Here is a 27,401-nt window from a genome sequence, read left to right as displayed (position 1 = left end):
ACAACAAGTCCACCCTGGTGTTCCTTTTTCGAGGAACGTGCTGGATTACAACCTTTTCAATGCTGGTACACAATTCTCATATTTTTTCCAAGTATTTTTGGAAGAGTGGATCCCAAGCTTGGTAGGTGCCGTTGATTTGCGAGGTGACCACTTGGGAATCGCTTTTGACAAGCAAACTATTGGCCCCGACCTCCTTGACTAACGAGAGTTCAGCTAAAATAGCCTCGTATTTGGCTTGATTGTTCGATACCGGAAACTCGTACTTAAGGGATTGCTCGTATAAGATCCCGTCCAAGTTGTCCAGAATCACCCCCGCCCCGCCTGAAACATTATAGGAGACTCTGTCCACGTGGAGCTCCCGTTGTTGGGTCGGGGGCTCGGTATCAGGACTGGCCATTTCGGCCAAGAAGTCTGCCATGGCCTGGACTTTGATAGCATGCTTTGGCTGGTAGGTGACGTCGTACTATAATAGCTCTTTCAACTATACCATTATCCTACCCACCAAGTTAGGTTTCTGCAGCACCTGTCTGATGGACTGGCCGGTTCAAACTACGATTCGGGTGACTGGAAGTATTGCCTGAGTTGTCGGGACGAGATAAGCAAGGCAAAAGCTAGTTTTTTCAACGTTGAGTATCGATTTTTTTCATTCTGTAATATCTTGCCGATGAAATACACCAAAAATTGTCGACTCTCCGCTTTTCGAATGAGTGTCGCGTCCATTGTTTCATCTGAGATTGCTAAGTATAGATGTAGCAGCTTTCTGTTTTACGATTTTGCCAACACATGTGATTTCAACAAGAGTTTCTTGAAGTGTTAAAAGGCGACTTCATAATTCTCGATTTATTGAAAAGTGATCCCTTTTTTCCTTAAGTTTAAATTCATATTGCTAGAATACTGATGCTATACTATTTAATGATATATTTATATTATTCACAATGTTTAAACTTTAAAATATGAATTTAATTTTCGTTTTTATGAAAAATTCTTCAATCACTTACAAAAATTGCAATGTGTTTCTGCCCCATCCCCACACACGTTGTTGATAATAACGAGGAAATAAATACGGATTGAACCAAATGTTTTATTTTTAAATAACTGTAATTAATATTTATTAATTTTATATTTAAAAAAAAAAAAATTTAAATAATTACTACCTAATATTAATTTAAAAAATCAGAATTATTAATTAATGCAAGTTAGCTGGTACTTGAGTGTTGATTATCTAATGGAATTTTATTTGTTATGGTGCTTAAAATTTGGTATTTTTATTAAAAAATTAAATATTTAATATTTAATTTAAAAATATAAAATTTAATAAATTTTAAATATTTAAAATTTGTTATAAAAAATAAATTAAATAATATTTAGACACTAAATAATAGATATCATAAAATTGGCAAACATATATATAATAGGGGATGGAACACTTTCTGGAGTTACAGGCCTGGCTCTCCAAATAACATGCATTCAGGTAAGCCACTTTTGATCTATATTCATTAACAATTGATTGCATTCAACACATAATTCTTAAAAAAACCCGCTAAATTGCGACGCTTTTTTCTTTTTTTGCGGCGGTTTTTACTCCTACAAAATTTGTTACAACGACTTGCAAAACTGACATAATTTTATGTCCTGCTATTAGTTTGTGGCCATTTTTATAAAACGGCCGTTTTGGAGTTATTTTGCAGGGGATTTTAAAAGCTCATGTTAAATAATACATTTTTTATAGTCTAAATATTAGTAAAGGATATCATAAAAATAGAAAATTTTTATTTAACAATTGCTTTCGTAGCTCAGTTGGTTAGAGCACCCGTTTAGTAAGCGGGAGGTCTTGAGTTCGATTCTCAACGAAAGCAAATTAAGTTTTACTAATAAACTCTAGTTCAATAGTATAGTCTTTTAAATTAAGATTGCGAGATAGGTGAGTTTTTAGGAAACAAGCAAGCGATTGCCTAGTGCCTACAAAGAAATCACATTTTAACTTAAGGTGTGCTTGCGAGTTGTGAGGTAAAAAAAAAAAGAAAAACAAGTTTTGAGAATTATCCTGGGCATTAAGGTATATTTACAAGTAGAAAAAGGGGAGTTATTTTGAGGATTGGAAACAAAATTTTTCAGCCATAATCAGCCAAAACTTTTCATATTTTACTTTATTTATATCACTTAATAACAGTTTTATTTTTTACTTCACTCTCTTATCATTCTACTTATCACCGTTCTATCTACTTATCACCGTTCTTATCAAATCTGCTAATTAATGATATTAATTAGAAAATCATATCCCTTTTTAGTAGGCACTATTGTAATCAATACTTAATATTTCTTTTTATAATTTAATTTTTATATATAAAAATACAATAAAGATTAATAATAATTATATTTAAGAACGGTAATTATAATATCAATTACATTAAATAATTGCAATTGATTCTTTGTCCGTTATAGTATTTAATATTTATCATCAATTATTTAAACTATATTTTATTATGTAGTTCAAATTATTTTACATATATACTAATAAATTATGATTCAAAATATTTTAATATTTTATTTTTGAAGACGTTATACATTTAAATTAATGTATAATTTTTTAAATCACCGTCTTTGATAATTTAAAAATTTATTTCATGTTTTCAAAGTGAAAATGATTTATTTTAATTCACATATATTTTTAAACTTTACTATAATTAGATTTGAAAAAAAAATGTCAAATACCTAAATTAATTTATTCAATTGACAAATTTATTCATAACATCCACAAATTCATACACATAACATCCATAATTAAGTAAGATATACATAACATCCAAAATTTTATATTAATAACATCCATAATTTCATACTCATAACATTCATAATTTCATACGTATAATATTTATAATTAACAAATTTTTACAATTAATATTACCAAATTTTAAACTATGTGTCTTGTTATATATTTCAAATTATCTTACATGTACACTAAAGGGTCATAATTTTAATATTTTTTATTTACTATTCATATGTATACTTATTTATTGATTTTAATACGACGAGTTAATAATTATTTTTTAAATTTTATTTTTTTATTTTAATTTTTTTATTTTATAATAGCCTATATATAAAATATGAGTTGTATACCAGAAGTTGTTAAATTCTCTAATTTAATATCCATATTTTTATACGTATAATATTTATAATTTTATATATATAATATCCATAATCAATAAATTGGTGCTAATTTATTATTATTTATTATTTTATTTTGCAAGTCATGAACTAACAATTTTAGATATTTTTAATTTTCAATAAATAAAAATTGATCAAATTTAAAATATTTTATTTTTTATAAAATGTATTGAGGTGATTTGAGTTTTTTTTTTAATTAAAAATATAAGAATTTGAAATTTTTATTTGGAAGAAAAAAATTATACAATTATAAATACATGTAATAATAATGAAAGAGAAATTTTCACAATGATTCACATTAAATTTGGAATTAACTTTTTGTATAATTAAATAAGGAAAGATAATTAATGATAGAAAAAAATTAATTGCGTCAATTAAATTAAGAAAGTGATTCACACTCTCTTATCAATGCAAATACTATTAGTCATATACCTTTATTTATTATCTATAATATTTTAGTTACGTAGCATTGCCCTTTAACTTAAGGTGTGCTTGCGAGTTGTGAGGGAAAAAAAAAAGAAAAACAAGTTTTGAGAATTATCCTGGGCATTAAGGTATATTTACAAGTAGAAAAAGGGGAGTTATTTTGAGGATTGGAAACAAAATAAAAAGCATTTTGTGAAAAACAAAATAAAAAAATGGAAGTCTCTAACCGTTCATTGTGTACGAACCAATGGCGAGTGAACGCACAATAAGTTTCCATTAAAATCTCCAACCATCCAAGAATGGTCCCTCTTGCAAAACCCCCACTCCATCACTCTCTATATATTGTTGGTGGCAACCTCCCACTTTGGTACACCAACCCAAGTCCCTCTTTTCCTTTAATTTATCTCTTTTTTTTTTCAATTTTTTTTTGGTTTAATAACCATGGGTTTTGCACAAGAAGAGAGCTTAGTGTATGACCTGAGACTATCTTCGGTCGGGCCAGGCCGAGTGAGTGGAACAGACGTGTTCCACAATCCGGCCGGCCTAGACTTGGCCATGAAACTTCACTACCTTAGAATGATTTATTTCTTTGATAGTGAGGTGGCACAAAGCCTAAGCATCATGCACATAAAGGAACGAATGTTTCCTTGGTTCAACCACTACTTCATAACCTGCGGCCGGTTTCGGCGATCGGAAACCGGCCGGCCGTTCATCAAGTGCAATGATTGTGGAGCAAGGTTCATTGAGGCAAAGTGTGACAAAACCTTGGATGAGTGGCTTGAAATGAAGGATTGGGGTTCATACAAGTTGTTGGCCTCTCAACAAGTCATTGGCCCTGAATTATTCTTTTCTCCTCCCATTTTGTTGCAGGTGCTCTGCCTACACACATCATAATGCTTTATTATCATTTATTATTTTGCATCACACATTTTATGTTTTTCAAGTTATATTTTTATTCAGGTAAAAATTCAGGTGAAGTCGACTTCACGTGAAGTTGATACTTGAGAGCTGTTAGATAAAAATTTAGTCAAATCAGTCAAATTGACTGCACCTGAGTAATTTAGTGGTTAAAAAATACGTAAGAATTTTAAAGGGATCAAATTCGATTACACTTATATAACCTTGTTGTTTTATAACGATGATAAAGTACCTTATATATATATATATAAAAACCAGTAAGATAAACATTTCTCTCTATATATATTTAATCATTTAACATTATTTTTTTGAAAGTTTTTTTTTGGGTTAAATATTTTTTTCTAAAGCTCTATTTTTCGTATTTGCGTCTCTCACCTCATAGACTTGAAGAATCAATAACTACTCAAATTGAATCATCAATAAACGGAGAGAAAGCTATTATTATGGAAGTGTTTTTTTTTTTTTTTTCTGGTTCCTTTAGGAAGTAGCTAGGAACTGCTAATGTTAATTAATGAATTGGAAGGAAAAAAAAAAAGAAAAATAGCATATTATTATCAGTAAAAACCTATGATGCACGGATAGTGATACGGACATGTAACACGATACAGGACACGCCGACACGCGAATTTTAAAATCTTACATGATATAGGGACACGCATACATATAAAATATAAAGTATTTTTTAAATAAATCGTAATGATATTTTAATATTTTATTTATATTAAAATATAAATTAAAATTTTTAATTATTTTTAATATCTTATTTTAATTATATCAAGTATTTAAAATATTTTTTGTTTTAATAAATGATAATATATACTATATCTAAATTTATTTTAAGAATATATGTTAAGAATAAGACTGGACACGTTGATACGTGATGATATTTAGGTGTGTCCAGACGTGTTCGAAGAAGAATTTTTTATTTTTTATTAAGACACGGTTGCAGCAGACACGCGTGTCGGTGAATGTCATGTCTGAAATGTGTCCGACACTTGGCAACTCAGCGAAGTGTCCGTGCTTCATACATAAAAACTCACATGTTGTCTTCATCTAAAGTTAATAGCCGAAAATTATTAGATAATTTAATAGATTTGACTAAATTATTATCTAATAGTTATCAACTATCAATTTTATATGAAAACAACTATAACTGAGTTTTCATAAATATTATTTACATCTTTAAAATAAGATCGATTTTAACCTTTATTAAATTTAAAAAACTAAAAAAAAAAAAGCACAGATGAATAAAGTTTAATATCATATGGACCACAGTTTCAGTAAACAGTAGTACTATAGTTATGTAAATGAGACACCAACTTTTAACGACACAGAAAAAAAAAAAAAGTTTTGAATTCTTCATTCCAGTATTATAATTGAAGAACTCACTCTATTTTAAGAATTTGTTTTTTATTCCGATCCTTTCCACTATATCTACATGTATTATTTTCTTTAATAATATTCAATACTGTATATATAAAAATAAGGATGTAGTGTATATGATAACAAAATCCTAGAAAATAACTAAATATAAATAGTTCAGCATATAAATGCAGGCTTATTATGGTTGTCACTTGTCAGCGTCAATGCATGATATTGATACTTTATACGAGGAGGTGTGACAAAAGCATTCGTGAGACACCAAAGTGGTTAGGTAATAGGTATATTTTTGGGAAAGTTTTTAAATGGTAAAAATTCAGATGCAGTTAATTTTATGTGAAGTTAATAGTTGAGAGTAATTAAATGATTTAATAGATTTGATTAAATTATCATTTAACGACTCTCATCTATCAAAATAAAATTAACTGCACCTAAATTTCTACCTTTTTAAATGTACCTAAAATATTAATGTTTTAATAATTTTAACTATTAATTTTGATTAATATATATTATATTTTTTATAATTGAAATTAATGGTTAAAATTATTAAAATACTGACATTTCAGGTACATTTAAAATTTTTCTTATTTTTTATAAAATAAATCATACAAAAGGATCAGATCTAAGTGTATAAATGTATACTCGCTTTTGATTAAATCTTAAAAATAGAAGAGTTCATATATTCAAAATTCAACACGAAGCAAGATCATGTAATAAATTAGGAAAATGTTTAGATGTTTTTGAAACACTGATATTTTAATTTATATATATAATTTTTTTTTTCAGAATTTATTGTCTGATTTATTTTATCTAATTTTATATTTTCAAAATTCACTTTGAGAATGACAAAATAACCAATTCTTCATATATTGTATTATAAAAATACAATTTATATATTAAAATTAGTTATTTAAATTAGTTATTATATTTATGTATAAATATATATATATTATTTAATTTATTTTTAATATATATTTTATATTAATAAATAATTTTAATGATGAATTTTAATAAACACCTAATATATTAGCTAATTGTATGTTATATTAAGGAGGAGGTGTTGCATGGTTTATTCGTTTTACCGCTCGTAAAGTTTGATATACTGTAATTATTAGTCTTATCTTCTGTCTTTATATTAGAATTACTTTAATAACTACTTTTGAGTGTATAAATTTCACAGTTTATTTTTTTTAACCTCATTCACACAACCCTACACATTTAATTATTGTTAGATGAAGTATCGTTATTTTTTTTATTCAAATATAATCATTTTGTTTAGTGTTTATTTGGGTATCATTAATAAGTTGATAAAAAAATTAATTATTTTTTTTTTGCGTAATTGACAAATTTCTAGTAGTAAAAATAAAAATACTAACAAAATAAAAAAAATTGAAAAATTATAATTTACATATTTTTTAAAAATATATTTTTTACATAATAAATAAATAAATACTTTTATATTATTGTACACAAACATAATTAATAATAAAAATATTTTTTGTTTAAAATATCCAAATATAAATTTTTTAAATTTAAAAAAAATTGAAAAAATTATCTTTTCTTAAAAATTCAAAAACTTTTAGACGAGTCACTTATGAAACACATTAATTAATGCATTAGTACTACAAGCCTAGGCATTTTGTTGATGCCTAACTGCCTTACCCTATTTCAGTCTTAATAACATGGAAAATACCTAGTGTTCACTATTTTTCCTTGTAAAAGAATTACTAGTTTAAATGCCATTTTTTTACTATGATGGAATTTACTATACAAAATTCTTAAAACATATAAAGTTAAATTTCTTAAAAATGTAAATTATATTGTTAATAAAAATGTTCTTTTGAAGAATACTATAGAGATGTGTAGCACGACAGCATACTTATCTTTCTTAATAATTACACAATGCAACTACCCTTTATAAGTACGCATATCTACCCTAACATTCACATGCTATTGGAGCTTCCCATACTATTAATAAGTCCCTACTATGCTCTAATTAATGACGAATAAGAAAATGGTTGATAATTTAATTTGGTATAACATACATGAACCCGTTATTTATTTTGTGTGGCTTTCACTCATATTAATGCTCTGCTTAGTGAAACCAATAATTCTAGATCATAGTGGTTCATAATGAATAGACACTACTACTATCAAAATAAATAATATTAAGCCAAGATAGGGATTTTTATAAACGTGTATTATTTTTATTGTATCATTAAAATAAAATACTAAGGATTACATATATTTAAAATTGACACTTTCTTTTCTGATTGTTGATTGATCATTATGGCCGCTGGGGCTCAAGTGCAATGCATACTCCGAATTAAATTTAGAGAAGAAACACAACTATTTCTCAATAAAAAAATAATTTCCCTGAATTGACAATAAATGAACCGAAATTTAAATCATGGAATGAAAACTATTATATACTGCTCTTAATGATAATGGGGTTGGATGTAGGTCAGTTTCATAGGATGAAAAGACACATGAGGAAACAAAGAAACTGATGAAATACCCTAGTCTAAATGAATAGTAAATAGAGCAACTAACCACACATCTATATAATTAATTATAGGAGATTACTTTAATAAAGACACTAAAAATGTCTTTTTTTTAAGACGTTCACACGTGTCATATTATTATTGGACATTCTTATTAAAATCGATTAATAATTTATTTTTTATTATAAACCAGAATAAAATCGGTTTATTATAGTAATAATAATAAACCTAATTGTCTGCATTATAATTATTAGACTCGATTTGATCTGATCGAATTATACCATCTAAATCCAATATTTTTAAATTTTTTGATAAAAAGACAATTATATCCCTGATTTTTTGTTTTTCGGACATTTAAATCCCTAAAAATTTAAAAATACAATTAAATCCCTAAAAAAACTGGATTTATTGTTATTGTTATAAAAAAAATCGGTTTTATTCTAATTGTTAAAAAATTAAAAAATAATCGGTTCATTAATATGTCCAATAATAATGCGATACGTAAATGTCTTTACAAAAAGATATTTTACGCATGTTTATGGGAGCATTGCCCTTAATTATATACTACTTAACAACTAACATATTAAGTTAAGATAACCATCCTCACATGTACAGTATTAAGGAGTAACATTTATGACTCTGTCTTTTTCTTTTTCTAATTTTTTTTTATTATTATTCCAGGTAACTCATTTTAGGTGTGGTGGAATTTCCTTGGGCCTTAGCTGGGCCCATATACTTGGTGACCCATTTGCAGCTTCTGAGTTCATCAACAGCTGGGGACGATGCATGAACTATATGGACCTAAACAAGCCCATTAACATCCCAAGACCAATCCCAAGGCCCACCGGAACTGGACCTCAAATGGACCCGGTCTGTGCAAAGCCGGTCGACCCGGTCGGCGACCACTGGATCCCACCGAACAACTGCAAAATGGTCACCTTCTCCTTCCAAGTAACTGGCTCCCAAATGAACTACTTACAAGCCCAAATTTGGGGCCCAAGTGCTGACCAAACCCCACCTTTTGAATCCCTTTGTGCTGTGCTTTGGCACTGTGTGGCCCAAGTTCGGCCCGGATTCGAGCCCAACACCGTGACGATATGCAAACCCGACCCGAGTCATGGCAATGATATAATTGGCAATAATCAATTCATAAGCAAGGTTGAAGCTGGAAGTGAATTTTCAATGAGTGACACTAATTTTAGGGTTTTGGCAAGCATGCTTGCGGAACAAGGAATCGACGAAAGGAATCTAATTGAAGAAGCAATGGAAAAAGATCAAGGGGTGGCTGATTTCTATGTGTATGGTGCAAATTTGACTTTTGTTGACTTAGAAGAAACCAATGTGTATGAGTTGGAATTGAAGGGAAAAAAACCAAGGTTTGTTTACACAACAGTTCAAGGTGTTGGAGATGAAGGAGTTGTTTTGGTTATGCCATGGCCTAAAGGTGCTAACAAGAATGGCTCTGATGGGAAATTTGTGACCATGATTTTGCCTGAGGATCAAATTCTGAAGATTAAATCTGAGCTCAAGATTAATGGTCTTCTGCTTGAGGGTGATTTTTAGTTAATTAAGTTTGTGTTATTATTGTGCACCAAATGTAATAAAATGTAAGTGCTTGTAAAACAATAATTGTCATGTTAGACGTTATGTTTGTGTGAATGTAGCATTTTCTATTGGCTCTATACGAGTTACGTTGTTTGCTAAGATTTATTATTCTATTAAGTGGAAATATGCATTGTTTACTTGTATTATTTTGGTTAACATTTTAAGCACATAAGACATGAGAATTCTCAATGTTAAAACTTAAAAGGTTCAAAAAACTAGTCCGAATGAGGCACAATAAAATAAGGGGGAAAAAGTGTGAATAACTTAACGTCTATACAGCTATAAAATAAGGAAATGTTGAGTTTTACTTTATGTTAATAGAGAATTGCGAGTTAATTCACTGATTTAATTTTCCGATTGGGTTGACTACATTAACGACCATTTTCGCCTCATATTAGAACAGTAGTAAAATCACGTGCCAGAAAAAACAAAAACATGAATTAATTATTATATAAGTTTGGCAGATCCGAGATGGGTTAAATACTTAAATATATAAATTAAAAGGTACCATTATGCTTTGTCGAGAACGAGCGTTTTAAAAGAAACCCTTTTTCGTTTTCACATGGAGCGCCTTGGATATTTTTTTTATCTTATCAAATATAATAGGTATATACTAATCAATAAAATCAGTAATTAATATAAAATATAATATTAAAAATAAATTAAAATACATGTATTTTTATATATAAATAATTATTCATTAATTTTAATTGTTAATTTTAGTGTATAAATAATTTTTTTATTTATTTCTCTCCTTAAAAAGTTATTATTAATTAAACAATTCATATACAAAATATTATTTATATACTAAAATTAATAATTAAAATCAACCATCATATCTTTTATATAAATGTATATATACTGTTTAATTTATTTTTAATGTATATTTTTTATTTTAATATATTTTATATTAATAACTAATTTTAATGACTAATTTTAGTATATACCTAATATAATTAATCCATATATGATACATAGATGGTTGATCTGACTGAGATGCAAAAATTTTAGTTTTCAACGTATAGGACGATGATGATGATGTTGAATTATATAACGAACTCTATCTACCAAGTTATTATCATAAGATATAAAATATAAAATCTCTCTAACAAACTTGTTAAATTTAAATTTTTAATGCATTAAATGTATTTGTTCTTCTTCTTTCAATTTGAGTCTTGTTAACATATACTCTAAAGACATATTATAATTATAAAAAATATTTAACTAAAAATTATGGATAAGATAAATACATTAAAAATTTAAAATTTTTTATTATATTATTAAAATATTTCTTGAAGACACAAAATAGCTAAACTCATTTACTTTTAACTTTTTAACAAGAATATTCTAAACATAGTTTTATTGTTATAAATATTTTCTCGAAGTTTAAAATCATACATACTACATGGATAACTTTATACCCTTTTATGCAAAAATCAATTTCATCTTAAACATAAACAATGAACAAATTTATCATGAATTATATCTCTCAAAACACAAACATATAGTTTTATAGCTTAATAATATCCACTAAAAAATTAGTTTAAACTTAATAAGTTAATATAAAAATAATGGTTTAACTAATGACACATGTTATGATTACTAACTAACAAAGTTTTTATAAAAAAGATACAAAGTTTAAATTTTTAATACATTTATTTATTGTATGTTTACTAAAGTAAAAAATTTGACAACTTTTACTAATAATAAGTGTAACTTTAACATGTACACTAAATATATTTAATATACACCCTAAAAATAATATAATTTTTTCCTATACCGCTATAAAACCACGTACCTTTTAACGGTGGCGGCTATTAGTGATTTATTTAGAGACAACTATGATAAACACTGAGGCACAAGTGGGCCTGCTTGCTTGCTTTGCTAGAATTCTACATCCAAATTGGCGTGGAGCTATGTGGTGTCCAATTTTGTTATGGGTCGACATCATAGTTATTATCACCTTATCTCTGTGATTGGAAACTTGGGAATTGGGACAAACTATGTTGAATGATTAGTAGAGACAAAATACACCACTTAAGCCAAGAAAATGACACCAGAATACATGTTTATCACAAAGTGTGACGCAGAATAATCAACTATAATTAGATTATTAAGGCCAAGAGGCACCACTTTCCTTTTCTTTCTCTTTCTCTTTTTCTTCCCGTTCTTGGGTGGCAATGGCAAACTATAATGGTTTGTTACTTTGTTAGCATAGTGAATGCAGCCACCAGACCACTCTGGCACACAATAACTGTTATTTCAGCTTTTTTGGTACATTTATAAATTAATGTATCAGGGTAAAGTTTGTTTATGGTATTAGATACATTAATTTATGAACATACCATAAAAGTCATAACTACATGTTGTGAACCGAAAGTAATACTATATATCTGATCTAAACTAACGTGGAAATGATATAGATATATACATATACACAGATTCGAGAACAATAATGGAAATCCTAGTCATGATTCATCTGATGATTCATTTCTTTGTTGGCGCATTCTTGCTGCCCATGACATGTTCTTCCCTTCATCCTTGCTCTTGCTCCTACTTCTTCTTTTCAGCTCAGAAAGTTGTGATTGCCAACGAGATTTCCACTCGCTCTTATGTTCAACCACCTGGGTACAAATCAAATCGCTTTGGATTATTAGAAAAAAATAAAAAATTACAAAAAGAAAACACACTAAGGATTGTTGTCTTAAAACAATTCGGATTGAGATGGACAAGGACCAATTAACAAAGCAAATACAATATATGAAAAGGTTCTACTTCTTCCATAATCCATATGTTTAGAAGGCATGAAGCATGTTGGTAGGACCTACAATTACCCATCACCATGGTATAAAATTAGGTTCAACTGACTCAAAGTGTGCTCAAGAGTCATATATATGCATTGAATTTAATAATACATGTATCAAGTCTTTGAGATGATGAAATGGTGTTGAAGTTGACACATTCAAAATTATTCCAGAAAAAAGAAGACAACAGCCAGAATAAAATCAATATGAACCTATTCAAACGAAAAAAAAAAGTCAACGAAGGAGCTGGTTACATTCATCAAAATTAAATTTAAAAAAATGGGGAAAAATCAATCATGGCCTCATGGGCACAGAGTTGGAGGAGGAACCAACTAGCCAAAAAATAAATACCAACAGAATCAGAAACAGCAAAATTGCTAACAAGGATAAATCAGCAGGGAAACAAATTCACAGATTCAAACGCAAAGTCAAGCCCTAATTTTCATGTCCAACCAACTAAAGGAATCAACATGATGAGCACGGAATATACAAGAACTAAGCTTTACATGAACTATTCGCTAAAAACCCTATCCTGAAAACAGAATAAACCAATCCAAGCATTTCAGATAACTAAACTTGCTTCTAATTATACACAAATGATAACAAAAAATAAAAAAATAATCAAAATCCACAACGAATATCAAATTTCAGCAGAAGAAAAAGGGGGAAAACCTGATCACGGTGGTGGTAACTTCTACGAGCATTGAAGGCGAAGTGAACTCCCCTAGCCATGTCGTTATCATACATGGCTCTCCTAGTGGGATCCGAGAGGGTTTCGTAAGCCTCTTGGACCCGAATGAACCGTTTCGTGTACTCTTCGAGCCGACCCGGTGGAGACACATCCGGGTGGTACTTTCTTGCGAGTTGCTTGTACGCTTGCTTTATCTCCATCAGCGACCCCGATTCCGAAATCCCTAGAAGCTCGTAGAAGCTCAGCTCCGCAACCGCCATCGCTGGCTTATCCTCGGTGGCAGCAGCGCCGTTAAGGGTGGCCCTGGGCTTCTTGAAGGAGAAGGTGACTCGGTTTGGGCATTTGATTGGGCCGATAATGGGCCTTAGAGAGACGGGATTTGTGGCGGTTGGGACGCAGAAGCGGTGATCGGTGGGTGTGATGGTTAAGCCTGGATAGAACCGCATCTTTCTATGTTTGTGTGTTTAGATGAATGATTGAATAAAATAGAAGAAGAAGTTCAGTGGTTATGTTTCTGTTTCCGTTTGTGTTTTGGAGTGGATGCTCATGTCACAACTCTCAGGCCTCTAACCACGTGTTATATCTTCTATGGTCTTGCCTTTTCTTTTTTCTTTTTTCTTTTTCTTTTTCTTTTTCTTTTTTTTAAAGAAAAAAATAATTTACTTTAATATAATTTGTTGTTACTATTTATTTGAAGACTATGGGAGCCTGGCTGCCTGGGACTTTAACTGAATTTTGAGTTGAATAAAATTGACTTATATAGAGTTAAAGCAAAGTGATATTCTTTATTCATTTAAAAAAAAAAATAGAATCCAACTGCAAGTTTTCTTCTTTGTATTTGATCTGAACCTTAAGTTTGTTTAAGGGTCTAAGTTAGGTGTTGATTGACATGTTTTGTAATTTTCTTTTAGTAGGTGAACTATATCATTTATGAGGAGACTTGTGTGGTTGGAATATCTGGTGAACATAGGTGATATAATTATTGCAAAAGCAATATTTATGTTGTTATAATATATAACTATTCTTCATATTCTGATATAAAATAAAGTCAAATCCATTAAGTATAAAGGCTCACCAAAAATCTCCACTTATCCGATCCTCTAAAGATCGGTTACGACAAAAAGATTCAGTTTTACTTATCCAAGTAAGTAATTGTTTATGCAAATCTCTTCTACTATCTCTATCTCTGCTTAAAAATAGATTCTAACAAATTTTTAAGATAAAAAGAACGGTCATCCACCAAAAAAAGTAAAACTACTCTAAAAAAATAGTTATTGACTCTACTATAAATATATTGGCACCAACTCTTAAAACAATAATCATATTAGATATACATTAAAAATAAATTATTTATATAAAATAAATATAAAATATAAAATATATATTAAAAATAATTCAAATAATATATATATATATATATATATATATATATATATATATATTTATAATGATAGATCTAGTGACTACACATAACATCTTTGATAAAATAATAAGATTAATTTTAATATATTATTATCCATCATATTTTTCCCGCCTTATTGTAAAGATTACAACAAAGTCAAATGTTCTACATTGTGAAATGTTCTTCTTCCAATAAATAAGATTCATTTTAAAATATATCCGTATAAATATTTTATACTATTAAAGAATCATGATATTATTATTTGTCTGGCTATGGAGATAATGATTATAAAAGCCGAACCTTCTGTCCTTATGATGATTTATATTATACGAAAATTAAATTTAAATAAATATTTAGAGGTGTCTGAAATATCAGTAAGAAGTCGGTGAATGTCTAATGGCTCACCTTTACGCTGGATTCAATTATGATGATGATATATTGATATCAGTATTACTAAGCGCATTTTGTATCTAGTACCAATGTTAAAAGAAGGTTCTAAACGGAACGCCAAATTTTCTACGTTGGGCACACCTAATCGGAATTGCATAACTTTTCTAGAACGTATATTATTGTTGTTCACATGGGCTTAGTGAAATTAACTTGAATCCTTGCACAAATTACCATTATTTATCTAGCCTATTCTGTAGCGCAAGCAGCCTAATAGTCAACTGGGAATAAACAACCCATACGTATATCAATCCATGTGCGTTTGAAATACATCAAATTTATTCATTTCTTCACCGCTTTACCGATAGAGCTTCGGCGATGTAACATTAGGACTATTCAACGTTCCTAGTTAAGTACGTTGTTCCATTAACACTATCCACGGCATTCGTGAACCAATCAGTAAAAATATTTACTAGTTTTATTTTGATAAGATTGTCCGCTTTGTAATGAACTAATGACAAACATACTCGCTGGCTTTAAACTACTGTATCTAGAAGATAACTTCAACTATTATAGGGACGGTTGTAGATAGAGATATAAACTAATAAAGAATGACACTAGAAATGAAACGTTGACTTTATAATTTCATGAATGAAAACCAATTACGCAAGGAAATCTTGTTAAACCAACTTTTATGTTTCCTGCAATTTAACCTGATTTGAAAAGATATGAACGTACTACCAACGAAAAAACGATATGCATGCTCTTAGGTGGAAACTCAGGTACAGTCGACTTCACGTAAAGTTGATAATTGAAATCAACTCTCGTGAAGTCAACTGCACGAGAGTTTCCACCATGCTATTAATACCGAGGAACCGAATCGAAGCAAACGAGTGGGGCGGATACGAGGGTGTGTAAGCAATTACTCTAGCAACTTCCTACTAAATAATATGCCCAACACCGACAATCTGTTGTGGGAAAATTATCGATATAATTTGTTTTCAAACCAAACCCAATGCTGATGGTTTTCGCGATACAGCATAAGATAACACGACCACGTCAATGCTATTAAAGCCACATCGATATAAAAAGTGTATCTTTTAGTCGTTAGAAGCAAATCCCGAAGGGCATGCTTTTTAATTCTGCATGACACTACGGTTCAGGCGACAAGCAGCAGGTAAAACACGGGGAAAAACTAGAAAAACTTATGGCCCCGAAAATGTCACCGACCAACTGTCGAGGATCAACACACCTATTGACATTCTTAATCATGATTGAACACGTCAAATATCAGGCAAGTATACTTTACTGTGTTTCCTATTTCTTAGTGAACTATTCAGACTAGGGGAGAAAAACAGACTGGTAAATCCCATAAATGCCAACAAGACAAATTGACGGGGAAACATTAGTGAGTCGAGCACTTGATGCATAGAGATAACGATTCTATTCAAATATTCTACCCACAACGAAATAGAAATCTAAAAGCACACAACTTCCAAGAACTTCGAATAATAATCTGGAGGAAGAGGCTGCAACTGCTCATAAGATCATCATATCCACAGCTTACCCTATCCAGAAAAAGTGAAAACGAGAGAGGGAAAAAAGATTGCCCCAAAAAAAAATAAAACAAAGGAAAAGAAAGGAAAAACCTTCAGAAGGCATTTACAATCAACAACAGAACAATCCCATGTGTTGTGTCAAATAGAAAAGAAAAAAACCAAAGTTCTCCAGCATCCCTCAGCAACGAATTCATATTCAAAAGACACAATTCGTGTTATGTGACTTAATATAAAAAAAAATAAACAATGTATTAACACTAAAAGTAGTCAAACTGCAGATTACCAGGAGTGCAATATGAAAATATTTTAAGAGGGAACATAATAGAATAAATGGTCAAATTCGTGTCTGAAAGATCACCCATTCTCCAAAATGCAGACGGACAACGAATTGTTTCGAACCATACAAATGCAGATGAGTGACGAAAAGACTAATGTGACTAACTTAAAATCTTTCACGATCGAATTTGATTAAAAAATTCTTTCGGAGACCAATTTGGAGAACGGGTGATCTTTCAGGGACGAATTTGACCATTTACTCAAAAAATAATAAGCAGCAGCACAAACAAGGCTGACATAATTAACAGATACCCTATAAATACAAATGTTAATGAAGATCCTACAGATAGTGTACCAACCCAGCAGTTTCATGGAGAATTACCTGTTCAAATCAACATTTGCTTTTCAGCATTTACTTAAGTAAAAACTGTAACTCTGCCCAATTTGCTCAAATGCAACATGAAGTAACTCATTGCAGCAACATCCAGGTTCACTTGACCTTAAATAGAAGCTTTACCTAACCATAATAATTTCTTGGAAGAAAAAAAAAAAAAGAAAAAAAGAAAGAGAAAAAATGGAAGGGAAAAAAAAAAAGAAAAGAAAAACAAAAATGTAGGGCAATATAAGACACCAAATGATGGTAGCAATTAGAAAAAATATTGGCAAATGGTACTGAGAACAAACATACTCATACATAATGCAAACCTAAGCAACTCCCATTACTCTCACATTTTAATAGAAGAAAAACAGCGGTGCTCTGAACCATAGAGCATCAGAATCTGACCTCATACCTTCATTTTACACAAGAGAAACCAACCCAGCAAAACTTTATCTCAAAGCTCGAACAGATTTCAACGTGAATAACCTGCATTTATTTGGATATAAAATGCCCACACCATAAAATGAGTAAAAGAAAGTGAACCTATGATTGCCAACATCAAAGATTGATGTGCGCAACTAAACTTTATCATACTAAGAAAATTCCCCAAAGGGTCTAGAACCTACAGATATATAGCAAACAACTGTTGGTAGTTTAACACATAAGATTAAAAATACCATTATCCCTAAGTTTTTAGAAGCATAAAATCAGGACATTGATTAAAAGGGGCTCTCCCTACTGGCTAACATGATATCTGGAGGACTGAAAAAAAGAGTTCAGATTTCATCTAAACTTCAAATTAAGTTTCATAAAAAAGAACTGTATAATTAAGATAACATTCCAACATACATCAATCAAGCAGTAAAAGAAGCATGATATATAAGCGCTGCGTGGCTGATCATGACAAATTCACGACACTTCTTGAAACCTTAAACCACATCACAGCTCAGATTCTATATCTGATCTTTGTTCCAACCCAACCTGAAAAAAGGAAATAATCAATTGAATTTGTTCATCAGCTAACACATAATATTCTGGGAACCAAATCAAATAGCGAAGCATCCTGAGAATTCTGATTTCTACTAAGAAGAAACTGTCTATTCCTTGGAAGGAATTAGTTCAGTAAACTTAATGAGAATCCTTAATTAGAATATGCGCCATAATCATTGGCGGGTGAAAAAATCTTCAACCATGATTCCTGCAATGCTCTTGTAGTGAAACAATATATGACAGCATTATGAAACCAAATCAGCCTTGTGTAACATGGCTTCTCTGATAAGTAGGTGCCACTTTTGGTTCCGGATGAAATGACAAAGATCTATGTCACAATAATGTCCATTAGCATAGTCAAAAGCCAGGTTGAATCTTTGAAATCATTTATATTCCCACTCCTGTAATCCACAGAAAGTAATTAAGCTTTAATAATTATTTAAGTGTGCAGAATTCAATTTAGTTCAGTATTTTAAATCAATACCAAATAGAGAGTGCTTAATATCTTCCACTTCTTGCTTCTTCACCACACATACGGTCTGCATTAAAGAGGATTCTCATGTTTTGCCATACATAACCTAAAATAATCAATAATTAACATCAAAGGTTGACAATAGGATTTAGCATACCTTGGTTATAATCAGCTCCAGCATTTTCACTTGACCCTTCTGACTTGCAGCTTTTGTTTGGTGAAACCCAATTCCCACTATCATTTGCCTTTGCCATCTTTAAATTTATAGTTGGTTCCTGCACAGCATCTTCATGAACTTTTGAATTTATATTGCTAGTAGCATTTTCTCCATCATTCAAATGATGTTTACCTTCCATAAATCCAGAATCAGTTTGTGTTATTCCCTTAGATTCGTACTCCTCCATAACTTGTGGGGAGAGCCCATTACCATCACATTCAACTGGGTTGTGATTTCCTGATTTTGATTTAGATAGGGATTTCTCTTGATGCTCTGATCTTTCATATCTGCTTCCATATTTATCACCAGTGTGACGCTTTCCTTCAGGGGACTTAGACCTAAGTTTTCTCTGTTCAAAATTGCTTTCATCCAATTCTTTATGTGATGAGCTGCCTCCATTGTTATGCTCAACCTCTAATGATATTGACCTGGAACGTCTTCTATTGCGATGCTTTGATTTTTTATCTTTACTATCACCTGACTTATCTTTAGTGCGATGCTTCCCTTCAACAGATCTTGACCTGTTTCTTTTAGTGTGATGATGCTTTGACCTATCAGTTTTGATCTTTTTTTCATCCTCTCTTTCATCAATTTCATTCTTACTTTCTGTTGATCTTGATCTGGAACGCCTTTTATCACTAGGCCTTGACCTTCTATGCTTGCTTTCATCTGATTTCTCAGGCAAGCGCTGCTTATCATCCACAGATTTCGATCTTGACCGTTTATTATGCCTGGATCTACTTTCATCCACTCTTCTTGGGGATGATCGGCGGCTCCTATAAGGCTTCTCCTCGACAGATACTGACCTGGACCGTCTTCTCTCTCTATTTTTAGATTTTCCATGCAGGACTTCTTCATTTTTGCTGGATTGAAGCCTATTATCATCTGAAGAAACTGATCTTGAGCGTCTTTTGCTCTCTTGTTTGATTTCATCAATCTTGGGAGATGACTTACTACCTCTGCGATGACTTGGGGATCCAGAATCAGCACGTGATTCTTTCCTTCCTCTATGAGGTGAACTTTCTCTGTGACGTTTTGGAGAAACAGATTCAGTTCGATGTGATTTCCTTGAATGAGGGCTCACGCTCCTACTCCTATTCCTTCTTGAAGCAGATGAATGCCGATCAAGGTATCTATCTGAATCCCGTCTTCTGCTTCTATCACTGTGTTCTCTGATGTCTCTATAGGACCTTCGATCCCTTTCATAGCTTGAATAATGATGGGACCTGACTGGTGATCTGGACCGACGACCCCTATTGTAGCGAGCAGGAGAGTAGGAACGAGACCTCCTCCTTCTTCGATAACTAACAGGAGATCTTGACTTTGATCGAGATCTTGCACGAGGAGGAGAAGGAGACCTGAAAATTGAAATTGAATTAATGAATTAAAGACCTTTGTTAGCACATGAAAATGAAGGACAAAAAAAAAAAAAATATAAAAACAAGATTTTGTCACCACAATCTAAACTTTCCTTGTTCCACAACCATTCAGCCATATATTTTAAAGACAGATCAACATGCAACAATTTTAAAACACTATGCACAATAATTGCACACATTGTGGGGGGAACCCTTAAGATTGATGAGAATGCATATTCACAATAAAGAGATATGCTACTCAACCTCACAGCTATCGCACATAAAACTGCAAGCTTCTATAATACAAAGGCAATTGTGTAATATATATATATATATATATATAAAGATAAAAAAGCAAAGGATGCATTGCACTCACACTAAACCCAAAACTATTAAGTATAGTAAAACATATACCAACGAATGGGAACTTTTGAAATGGGGACAAGATTATGATTTTTTCCCCCCTAAAACATCAAAATGACAAAAACCTTAGGCACCTTTACCAAACTTATAAATCTATTTCATGCATTATTCTAATGGGTTCATGATACTTATGTAGGGCACCCTAAAATGAATTAGTTGCAAGTTGCAACAATAAAAACATTGAAAATGAATAGTCAAGATGCACCAGTAGAACAATAACACTAGGAAAAATTGACAAAGTAAACAGACCTGGATTTCTGTTTTGTTTCTTTCTCTTCAATTTCAGGTCCATCGGCTTTCAGTTTCTTACTTATTTCAGCAGCTCGGGCTGCCGCTAACTCTGTTGCAGACTTCATGGTGGCGGCTTTATTGGCAGCCTGCTGTGCAGTCATGGTTTGTTGCATAATCAGAGCTTGCTGGAATTGCATCTGCTGCATTGCCACAGCTTGCTGCATCATCAAAGGAAGAGATGACGAAGCAAGGGAAGAATTCACAACAGATGGTTTTTGCGGAAGAGATTTTGCCATCTCAACATTCAAAGGCCGGCCACCAACATCTATGTTATTTAACGCCAGAGCAGCAGTTGCCTCTTCAGGTTTTGAATATTCTATATAAGCAAAATGCTTTGAATCAGCAATTGTGCATTCAACAACTGTGCCACAGAAGCCAAAGAGTTGTTTTAGTTGTTCAACAGTGAGAAGTGGACTCAGATTGCTAACTTGGAGAGTTTTCTTCAATGCATCATCCTTACCAGCTTTTTCAGGTGAGCCTGATTAAGTTACCATAGATGATAAGAATACAGCAAGAAATACTTAAACGGAAAACAAGAAGAACAAAAAAAAGGTAACTACCAAACATGACAAAAAGTCACCAACAGAGAGCACTTCTTGTATAAGAGCTCTGTAATACCAAACACAGCAACAAACAAAATTAACACGCCACAACATACCAGTGGAATCTTTTACTGACTGAGCTTGCACCTGAGCTGCATGGGCTTGAAGTGCTTGGGCAGCGACTATTGCCTGTGCAGCAGCCATTGCAGCAGCAGACGGAGCCATAGGAGCTTGGCTAAGTGTTCCCATTGAGGTCGTTGCAGCTAATGCAGTCATTAGCAAATTATGAGGTGGGTGATTCAACTTACAATCGACTTTTATACATCGCCCATTAAGATAATCACGGCAAACTTCCCCTAGTGAGGCCCCAATTCCAGGTAAAATAGCACCCCCAGAAGCTCCAGCAACAATCCCTGGAATCATTCCCAGTAATCCTGGGAATGCCCCTGAAACGGACCCAGAGTAGTTCGGCATGTTTGGCATAGTTTGATTAACAAGATTTGGAAAAGAAGATGCCGGAGCTAAACCGAGCAGCCCTCCACTACTATTTCCTGCAATATAACAAACCAAACTGTCAAAGCATTGAAAATTGAAAATTAACAAGTTCAACTCTGTCTCTTTCTGAATAGCCCAACCAAGAAGGAAAGTAAACTTATTATGTTCCATTAATGGGGGGAAAGAAGAAGGATAAAGTGAGATAGAGAACTTAAATAGGTGTAATCTTTTCCGTCCTTTTTGGCTCTGATTTAGTTTTGAAATTTTATTTTCCTTGTAGTTTCTCTCATCAAATTTAAATATGTTAAGATCCAACAATATCACTGCCATGCTGTTTTTAATAATACAAAAATACCACCGCTGTTCGATTTATGAAAATACAAATGATACTCAAGTGGTACCAATTATATTTGGTGACATTTACTGTATTATGACACTATCCAATTGTAACCAAAATTTTAAATTTTACAATACCTATATGTTAGAACTGTGATCAGAACCGTTAACTAGGACTTCAGGAGAAATTCAAAACCACACATGGCATCATATATATCTAAATAATGCAGAGAATTTTGCGGCAGAGTAATGGTGAATACCTGCACTGAAAAACACAGGGAATGGACTACCCATGATTGCCTTGCCATTACATTCAACACTGACCATGTAATTCCCTCTCTTGGGCACCACATAAGTGACGTTATACGTTCCATCACCCATATCCTTCACAATCCCTTCTTGATCAGACCCTCCAACGCCCAAACCTGGCGTCACCCTCACCTTGACTTGTGCACCCCCACCTGAAACCTTCCTCTCATCTGAATCCTTGGTGACCACTGTGAACGAAGAAGGAGCACAGGCTGTTCCGCCGGCAATGCCAGTACCCGCCGCCGTGCACTTGGAAGGATCCACAGGTCCAATAGGCTTATTGGCCAAATCCTCGTATTCCTCGGATTCACTGTCAGATTGAACAGTGCCCTTCTCGCGACTCTTCTCCAAATCCTTGAAGGTCGCTTCGAAAGCAGCTTTAGCTGCCGCGGCTTTCTCGGCTTCGCTCTTCAGCTTGGCCTCCTCGGCTTGCTTCATCCATACCGGCTTTGCAACGGCCGAACTCCGATCAGCCATCAACCCTACCTGATACCGAAAACAAGAAGTAGCAAATCTCCTATAAATGCCCAATCGGTGAAGGAAATCTTCAATTGAAGTGCTCAATTGAAGCACACTCAGCTCCCGTTAACACAAACTATCAAAGGAAAAACCCTAGAACTAGGTTAAAACATAAAACAAACAAATAAATAGAAGTGGCATAATAAAAGGGCTTCCTGGATAAAGAATATATAGGAACAGGTTGAATCTGATGCCGAATGCGAAAATGTTACAGAAAGGAAGAGATGAAAAACGGCATTACGTCAAGGTATCAAGATTCAAAATCAGATTCCAAAGATTTGGAGAATTAAAACCGCGAAAAAGCATGGAAATAAAATTAAGAGGGTATTGTTAGGGAAAGAAGAAAATCCCAAGCTGATTTGGTAAAGCAGGGCGCAGGGTGAATTTTATTAGAGATTATAGATTTTGGGGGAGAGAGAGAGGGAGAAAGAGGGGAAGAAGGTTTGATAGGAGAAAGGGAAAAGCAGAGCGCGTACCTGTTCTCACTCTGGTCTCTGGCGTTGAATGTTGGTTTGGGCTTTGTGCTTCGCAATCGGAAATTCGTAATATTCATATGGGACTGAGTTTTTTTATAAATAAATAATTTATTTATTTTATTTATTGAGATAAGTAATTTATAACATATTTATCAATTTACAACATATTAATTTTTTTATTTACGGTACAAATGAGATATATTTATAATTAGGATAAAATACTAAATTAATACTTTACATTTAGACGTAATTCTGTTTTGGTCTTTAAAGTTTAAAGTATTTTATTTAAATTTAAAAAAATTTCATTTAGTTTCAATTTAGTCCTAAGGTCAAAGTTAAATAATTAACAAAATGTCCTCCATGACAGTAGTATAAACTCCAAAAACACAAGATCGACCGTGGATACGTCAATACATTTATTTATCATTCTCCTTAGTTCTATAGAAAATATTTCATTTAAATTGTAAGAAAAATAATAAATAAATGTATTGATACATCAACGATTGATTTTGGACTTATGGAGCTTGTACTTGTTTTCCATATATCTTGCTGTCATGTAAGACATTCCATTAATTATTTAACTTTGACCTTACGGTAGGACTACATTAAAACTAAATGAAACTTTTTTGAATTCAAATATGACACTTTAAACCTTAAGGACCAAAACAAAATTATGTCCAAACGTAGGGGACCAATTTAATACTTTACCCTTATAATTATTTTATTCAAAGTTTAAACTATAAACGAAATATATATATTATTATAAAAAAATTATAATTAAAATAATATCAATTTAATTTTTATTTTTAAATTAATCTAAATTTTAAAGTTATATTTTAAAATTGCTACGCTACCTATTTAAAATTAGTTATTTAAAAAATTAGTACATTAATTTTTTAAAAGTCAACCTATTTAAATTAATACTAAAAAAGAGTACATAAAAAAATATAGATCGAATTGGATTGATTTAAATTTAAAAAAAATAATTTGTACGTGTTCAAGTTATGTGATGAAAAAAATGTGATAATTAAATCATTTAGTATATGAGAGAATATTTATTTTAGACTTAAGTGATAATTAGGTCTCTGAGGATTTCGCATTCGGACAAATTAGACCCTGAAGAAAAAAAAAAGTAACAATTAGATCCTTCAAGAAACGAAACATGAACATGTTACATTCTTCTATTAGTAAGACTAACGGCGCCTCTGACGTGGATTGTGAATGTGTTGAAGTGTCTGTTAAATACCACATTGGAATTACTCTAAATGATAAGGACAAATTGGTCCTTCTATATTGTTTGAATTTAACATGCCTCAAACTCTAATTTTCCAGAATTTTCAATTATTCACCCTGAAACAAAACCTTAGCACAATGTAGAATGAATAGCATCGGAAGCTCCAGAAGCACGAGGTGCCAAAGGAAAAGGAATGAAGGTAGCGGTTGAAATTATAAGGGTGACTCAACACATGGAAAATGTTTCAATAATAAAATGACTCCCAAGTGTAACTGTCATCTATATGCAACAATATACAAGTTTGGAATAGTAGAAAATTTAGATAGGTTGTTCTTAGAGTGCCCAAATTATAGGGTAATTGTTAATTCGAATTTTTTTTATTATTTGAGTTTTGAGTATTGCATTGAATTGAAATTTATAGCTATCATTCATGGTATATTTTTTAGTTCCATTTATAAGACAATTTGTTATACTGCAAGTTTTTTAGATGGTTGGATGATGTTACTAGAGATGTGGAGGTTCAAAATTCTAAGCAGGGAGTGGAGGATAGATTAAATGATTTAGAAGAGAGAATTATGAGATTGAAAATGGATTGTAGAAATAAGAAAACTCCAAACAAAATTATTGGTAGTAGATTTAGAAATGTTGTGTATTTTATGGCTGGTTTTTTAATTATAATTATTGTGAATGTGTGGAGCAACGATTTTGGGTGAATCAAATTAGATAGTTGATGTATAAATGTAGTAGTATTTGTAATTGTATTATTATGAATGCAATAATGAATAAGTATTTTTGAATCATTGTATAATCTATGATGGATGTTGGTGTTAATGAATTTGATGTTCACATTGATGAAATGAAAGAAATCAAATAACTATAATAGGCATAAGAGCGTTGTTATATTATCTAAGCTTCCAAAAGATTGTTTCCCGTTACAAGGGTTTATCCAAAAAAATACTGAACACTTATCTGTGTTACTAAATCAAAAGAAAATCTACATAGCAATATTATCACAACTGCACAATATATTGTACCTAATTCAAAACATGATTTAAATCCAAAGAAAGTATATCCAAAATACTAATCGATCATATCCAAAATATTACAGTTTTATTCATTGAAGACTTTAACTAAGGCTTAAATCTAGGGGGTAGGAATGAAGTGAAACATTCTTAAAGTTGTTCCTAAACTTGTTGCAGCCAGATTTCTGCAGAAATATCATCAGTTAAGCTTGTTAATTGTTATGGGAGAGCTTATTCAGGCCTTATAATTGATTGTTTTTTTTTAAATAAGACTAGATTCAGTGGCTTAGCAGCAAAAGATTTTGACTGGACTTGAGTTGAATTTTTTTCTTGGGTAGTTGTTGTTGAAGGGGCCTTATAATTGATTTCACATTTTGAGTAATGACATTGGGGTTAGAATTTTCTGTTTGGACTGAATTTGGCTAAATAGATATGAATGAAACAATTGCTCCAATATCAGACTAAAACTAAGCATCTAAATAATCGATTAATCAGTTTAATAGTAGGACTTCTAAACCCTTACAAGTTAGAAATAGGACATTTAAATCTCTAATAAAAATAATAACAGACAACTAAATCCTTAAGAATAGTGTGAATATACAATTAACTTTGCTTACCTGTGGCTGTGGGTTGGGTTCAGCAATGGTTTCTTGATTTTCTGGCTGAGAAGAATTTTGAGACAGCTATACCTCTTCTTATGTATTATTTTTTTACGAGAATCTTGTTCTTTTTTTCCTTTCTTAATTACTGGAGCTCTTTTGCATGTCTTGAAGTTATGGCTAGATTTGCTACACTTGATGCAAGTCACCATGAAGCTTCTCCTAACTTTATTTGCATTTAGCAGTGGCTCAATAGAATATTTTTTTTCTTGCATGTAGCTTTGGACGCCCAACGAGTCTTTTAAGCTTGGGTGGAATAGGTCTTGATCCTTCTGTCCTCTCCCAATATTGCTCACTTGGAACTGGCTCAACACAATGTTGGTATGTAGCATTGAATGAGGTCATTTGCAATTGCAACCATGGATAACAATAGTTTTCAGGTCCCTCATTTCTCCAAGCTATTGCAGATATAGCATGCACACATAGCATTCTTGACATGTACAAGTAAACAACAACAACAAATCAAATCAGCTAATCCAGCTAACAAACTATTTCTATATCTAATCCAAAAAGTTCTATGATTAGGAAGTTTTGATATGACCTGTGAGTTGCCACACATTAC

The 27,401-nt window shown here is 31.6% G+C and overlaps 3 protein-coding genes and 1 non-coding gene across 8 annotated transcripts; 2 read left to right on the top strand and 2 right to left on the bottom strand.

Annotated features, from left to right (window-relative positions):
* Positions 1–1,782: 1,782 nt before the first annotated feature.
* On the top strand, positions 1,783–1,856 carry TRNAT-AGU (transfer RNA threonine (anticodon AGU)). Its single transcript has one exon. It is a non-coding gene; the product is annotated as a tRNA-Thr (tRNA).
* Positions 1,857–3,897: 2,041 nt separating this feature from the next.
* On the top strand, positions 3,898–10,135 carry LOC107629432 (protein ECERIFERUM 26-like). Its single transcript, XM_016332225.3, has 2 exons — positions 3,898–4,461; positions 9,075–10,135. The coding sequence occupies exons 1-2, from the start codon at positions 4,033–4,035 to the stop codon at positions 9,954–9,956; spliced, it is 1,311 nt and encodes a 436-aa protein (XP_016187711.1). The 5' UTR covers positions 3,898–4,032; the 3' UTR covers positions 9,957–10,135.
* Positions 10,136–12,080: 1,945 nt separating this feature from the next.
* Positions 12,081–14,345, bottom strand: J20 (DNAJ-like 20). Its single transcript, XM_016332226.3, has 2 exons — positions 13,475–14,345; positions 12,081–12,622 (listed from the first exon to the last, which is right to left on the bottom strand). Exons 1-2 carry the CDS (start codon positions 13,937–13,939, stop codon positions 12,467–12,469), a joined length of 621 nt encoding a protein of 206 aa, XP_016187712.1. The 5' UTR covers positions 13,940–14,345; the 3' UTR covers positions 12,081–12,466.
* Positions 14,346–18,252: 3,907 nt separating this feature from the next.
* Positions 18,253–23,997, bottom strand: LOC107629434 (RNA recognition motif (RRM)-containing protein). 5 transcript variants are annotated; one of them, XR_015907009.1, is made up of 8 exons: positions 23,925–23,997; positions 22,881–23,415; positions 21,906–22,340; positions 21,206–21,725; positions 19,308–20,533; positions 19,116–19,233; positions 18,971–19,025; positions 18,253–18,887 (listed from the first exon to the last, which is right to left on the bottom strand). XR_015907009.1 is itself a non-coding variant. In XM_088507031.1 (7 exons), the coding sequence occupies exons 2-6, from the start codon at positions 23,404–23,406 to the stop codon at positions 18,985–18,987; spliced, it is 2,940 nt and encodes a 979-aa protein (XP_088363157.1). In that variant the 5' UTR covers positions 23,407–23,415; positions 23,925–23,997; the 3' UTR covers positions 18,253–18,887; positions 18,971–18,984. The 5 variants fall into 5 exon arrangements, 3 of the variants coding, with proteins under 3 accessions (XP_088363157.1, XP_088363158.1, XP_016187715.1); XR_015907008.1 differs by having other exon boundaries at positions 18,480–18,887; positions 22,881–23,524; positions 23,925–23,984; XM_088507031.1 differs by having other exon boundaries at positions 19,116–20,533.
* Positions 23,998–27,401: the final 3,404 nt, after the last annotated feature.

The sequence above is a fragment of the Arachis ipaensis genome, chromosome B3 (assembly GCF_059453495.1).
Source record: "Arachis ipaensis isolate K30076 ecotype BB chromosome B3, ASM5945349v1, whole genome shotgun sequence".
Classification (NCBI taxonomy): Eukaryota; Viridiplantae; Streptophyta; class Magnoliopsida; order Fabales; family Fabaceae; genus Arachis; species Arachis ipaensis.
The sequence above is the reverse complement of the archived record's forward strand: the minus strand, read 5'-3'. Positions and strand labels throughout refer to the sequence as shown.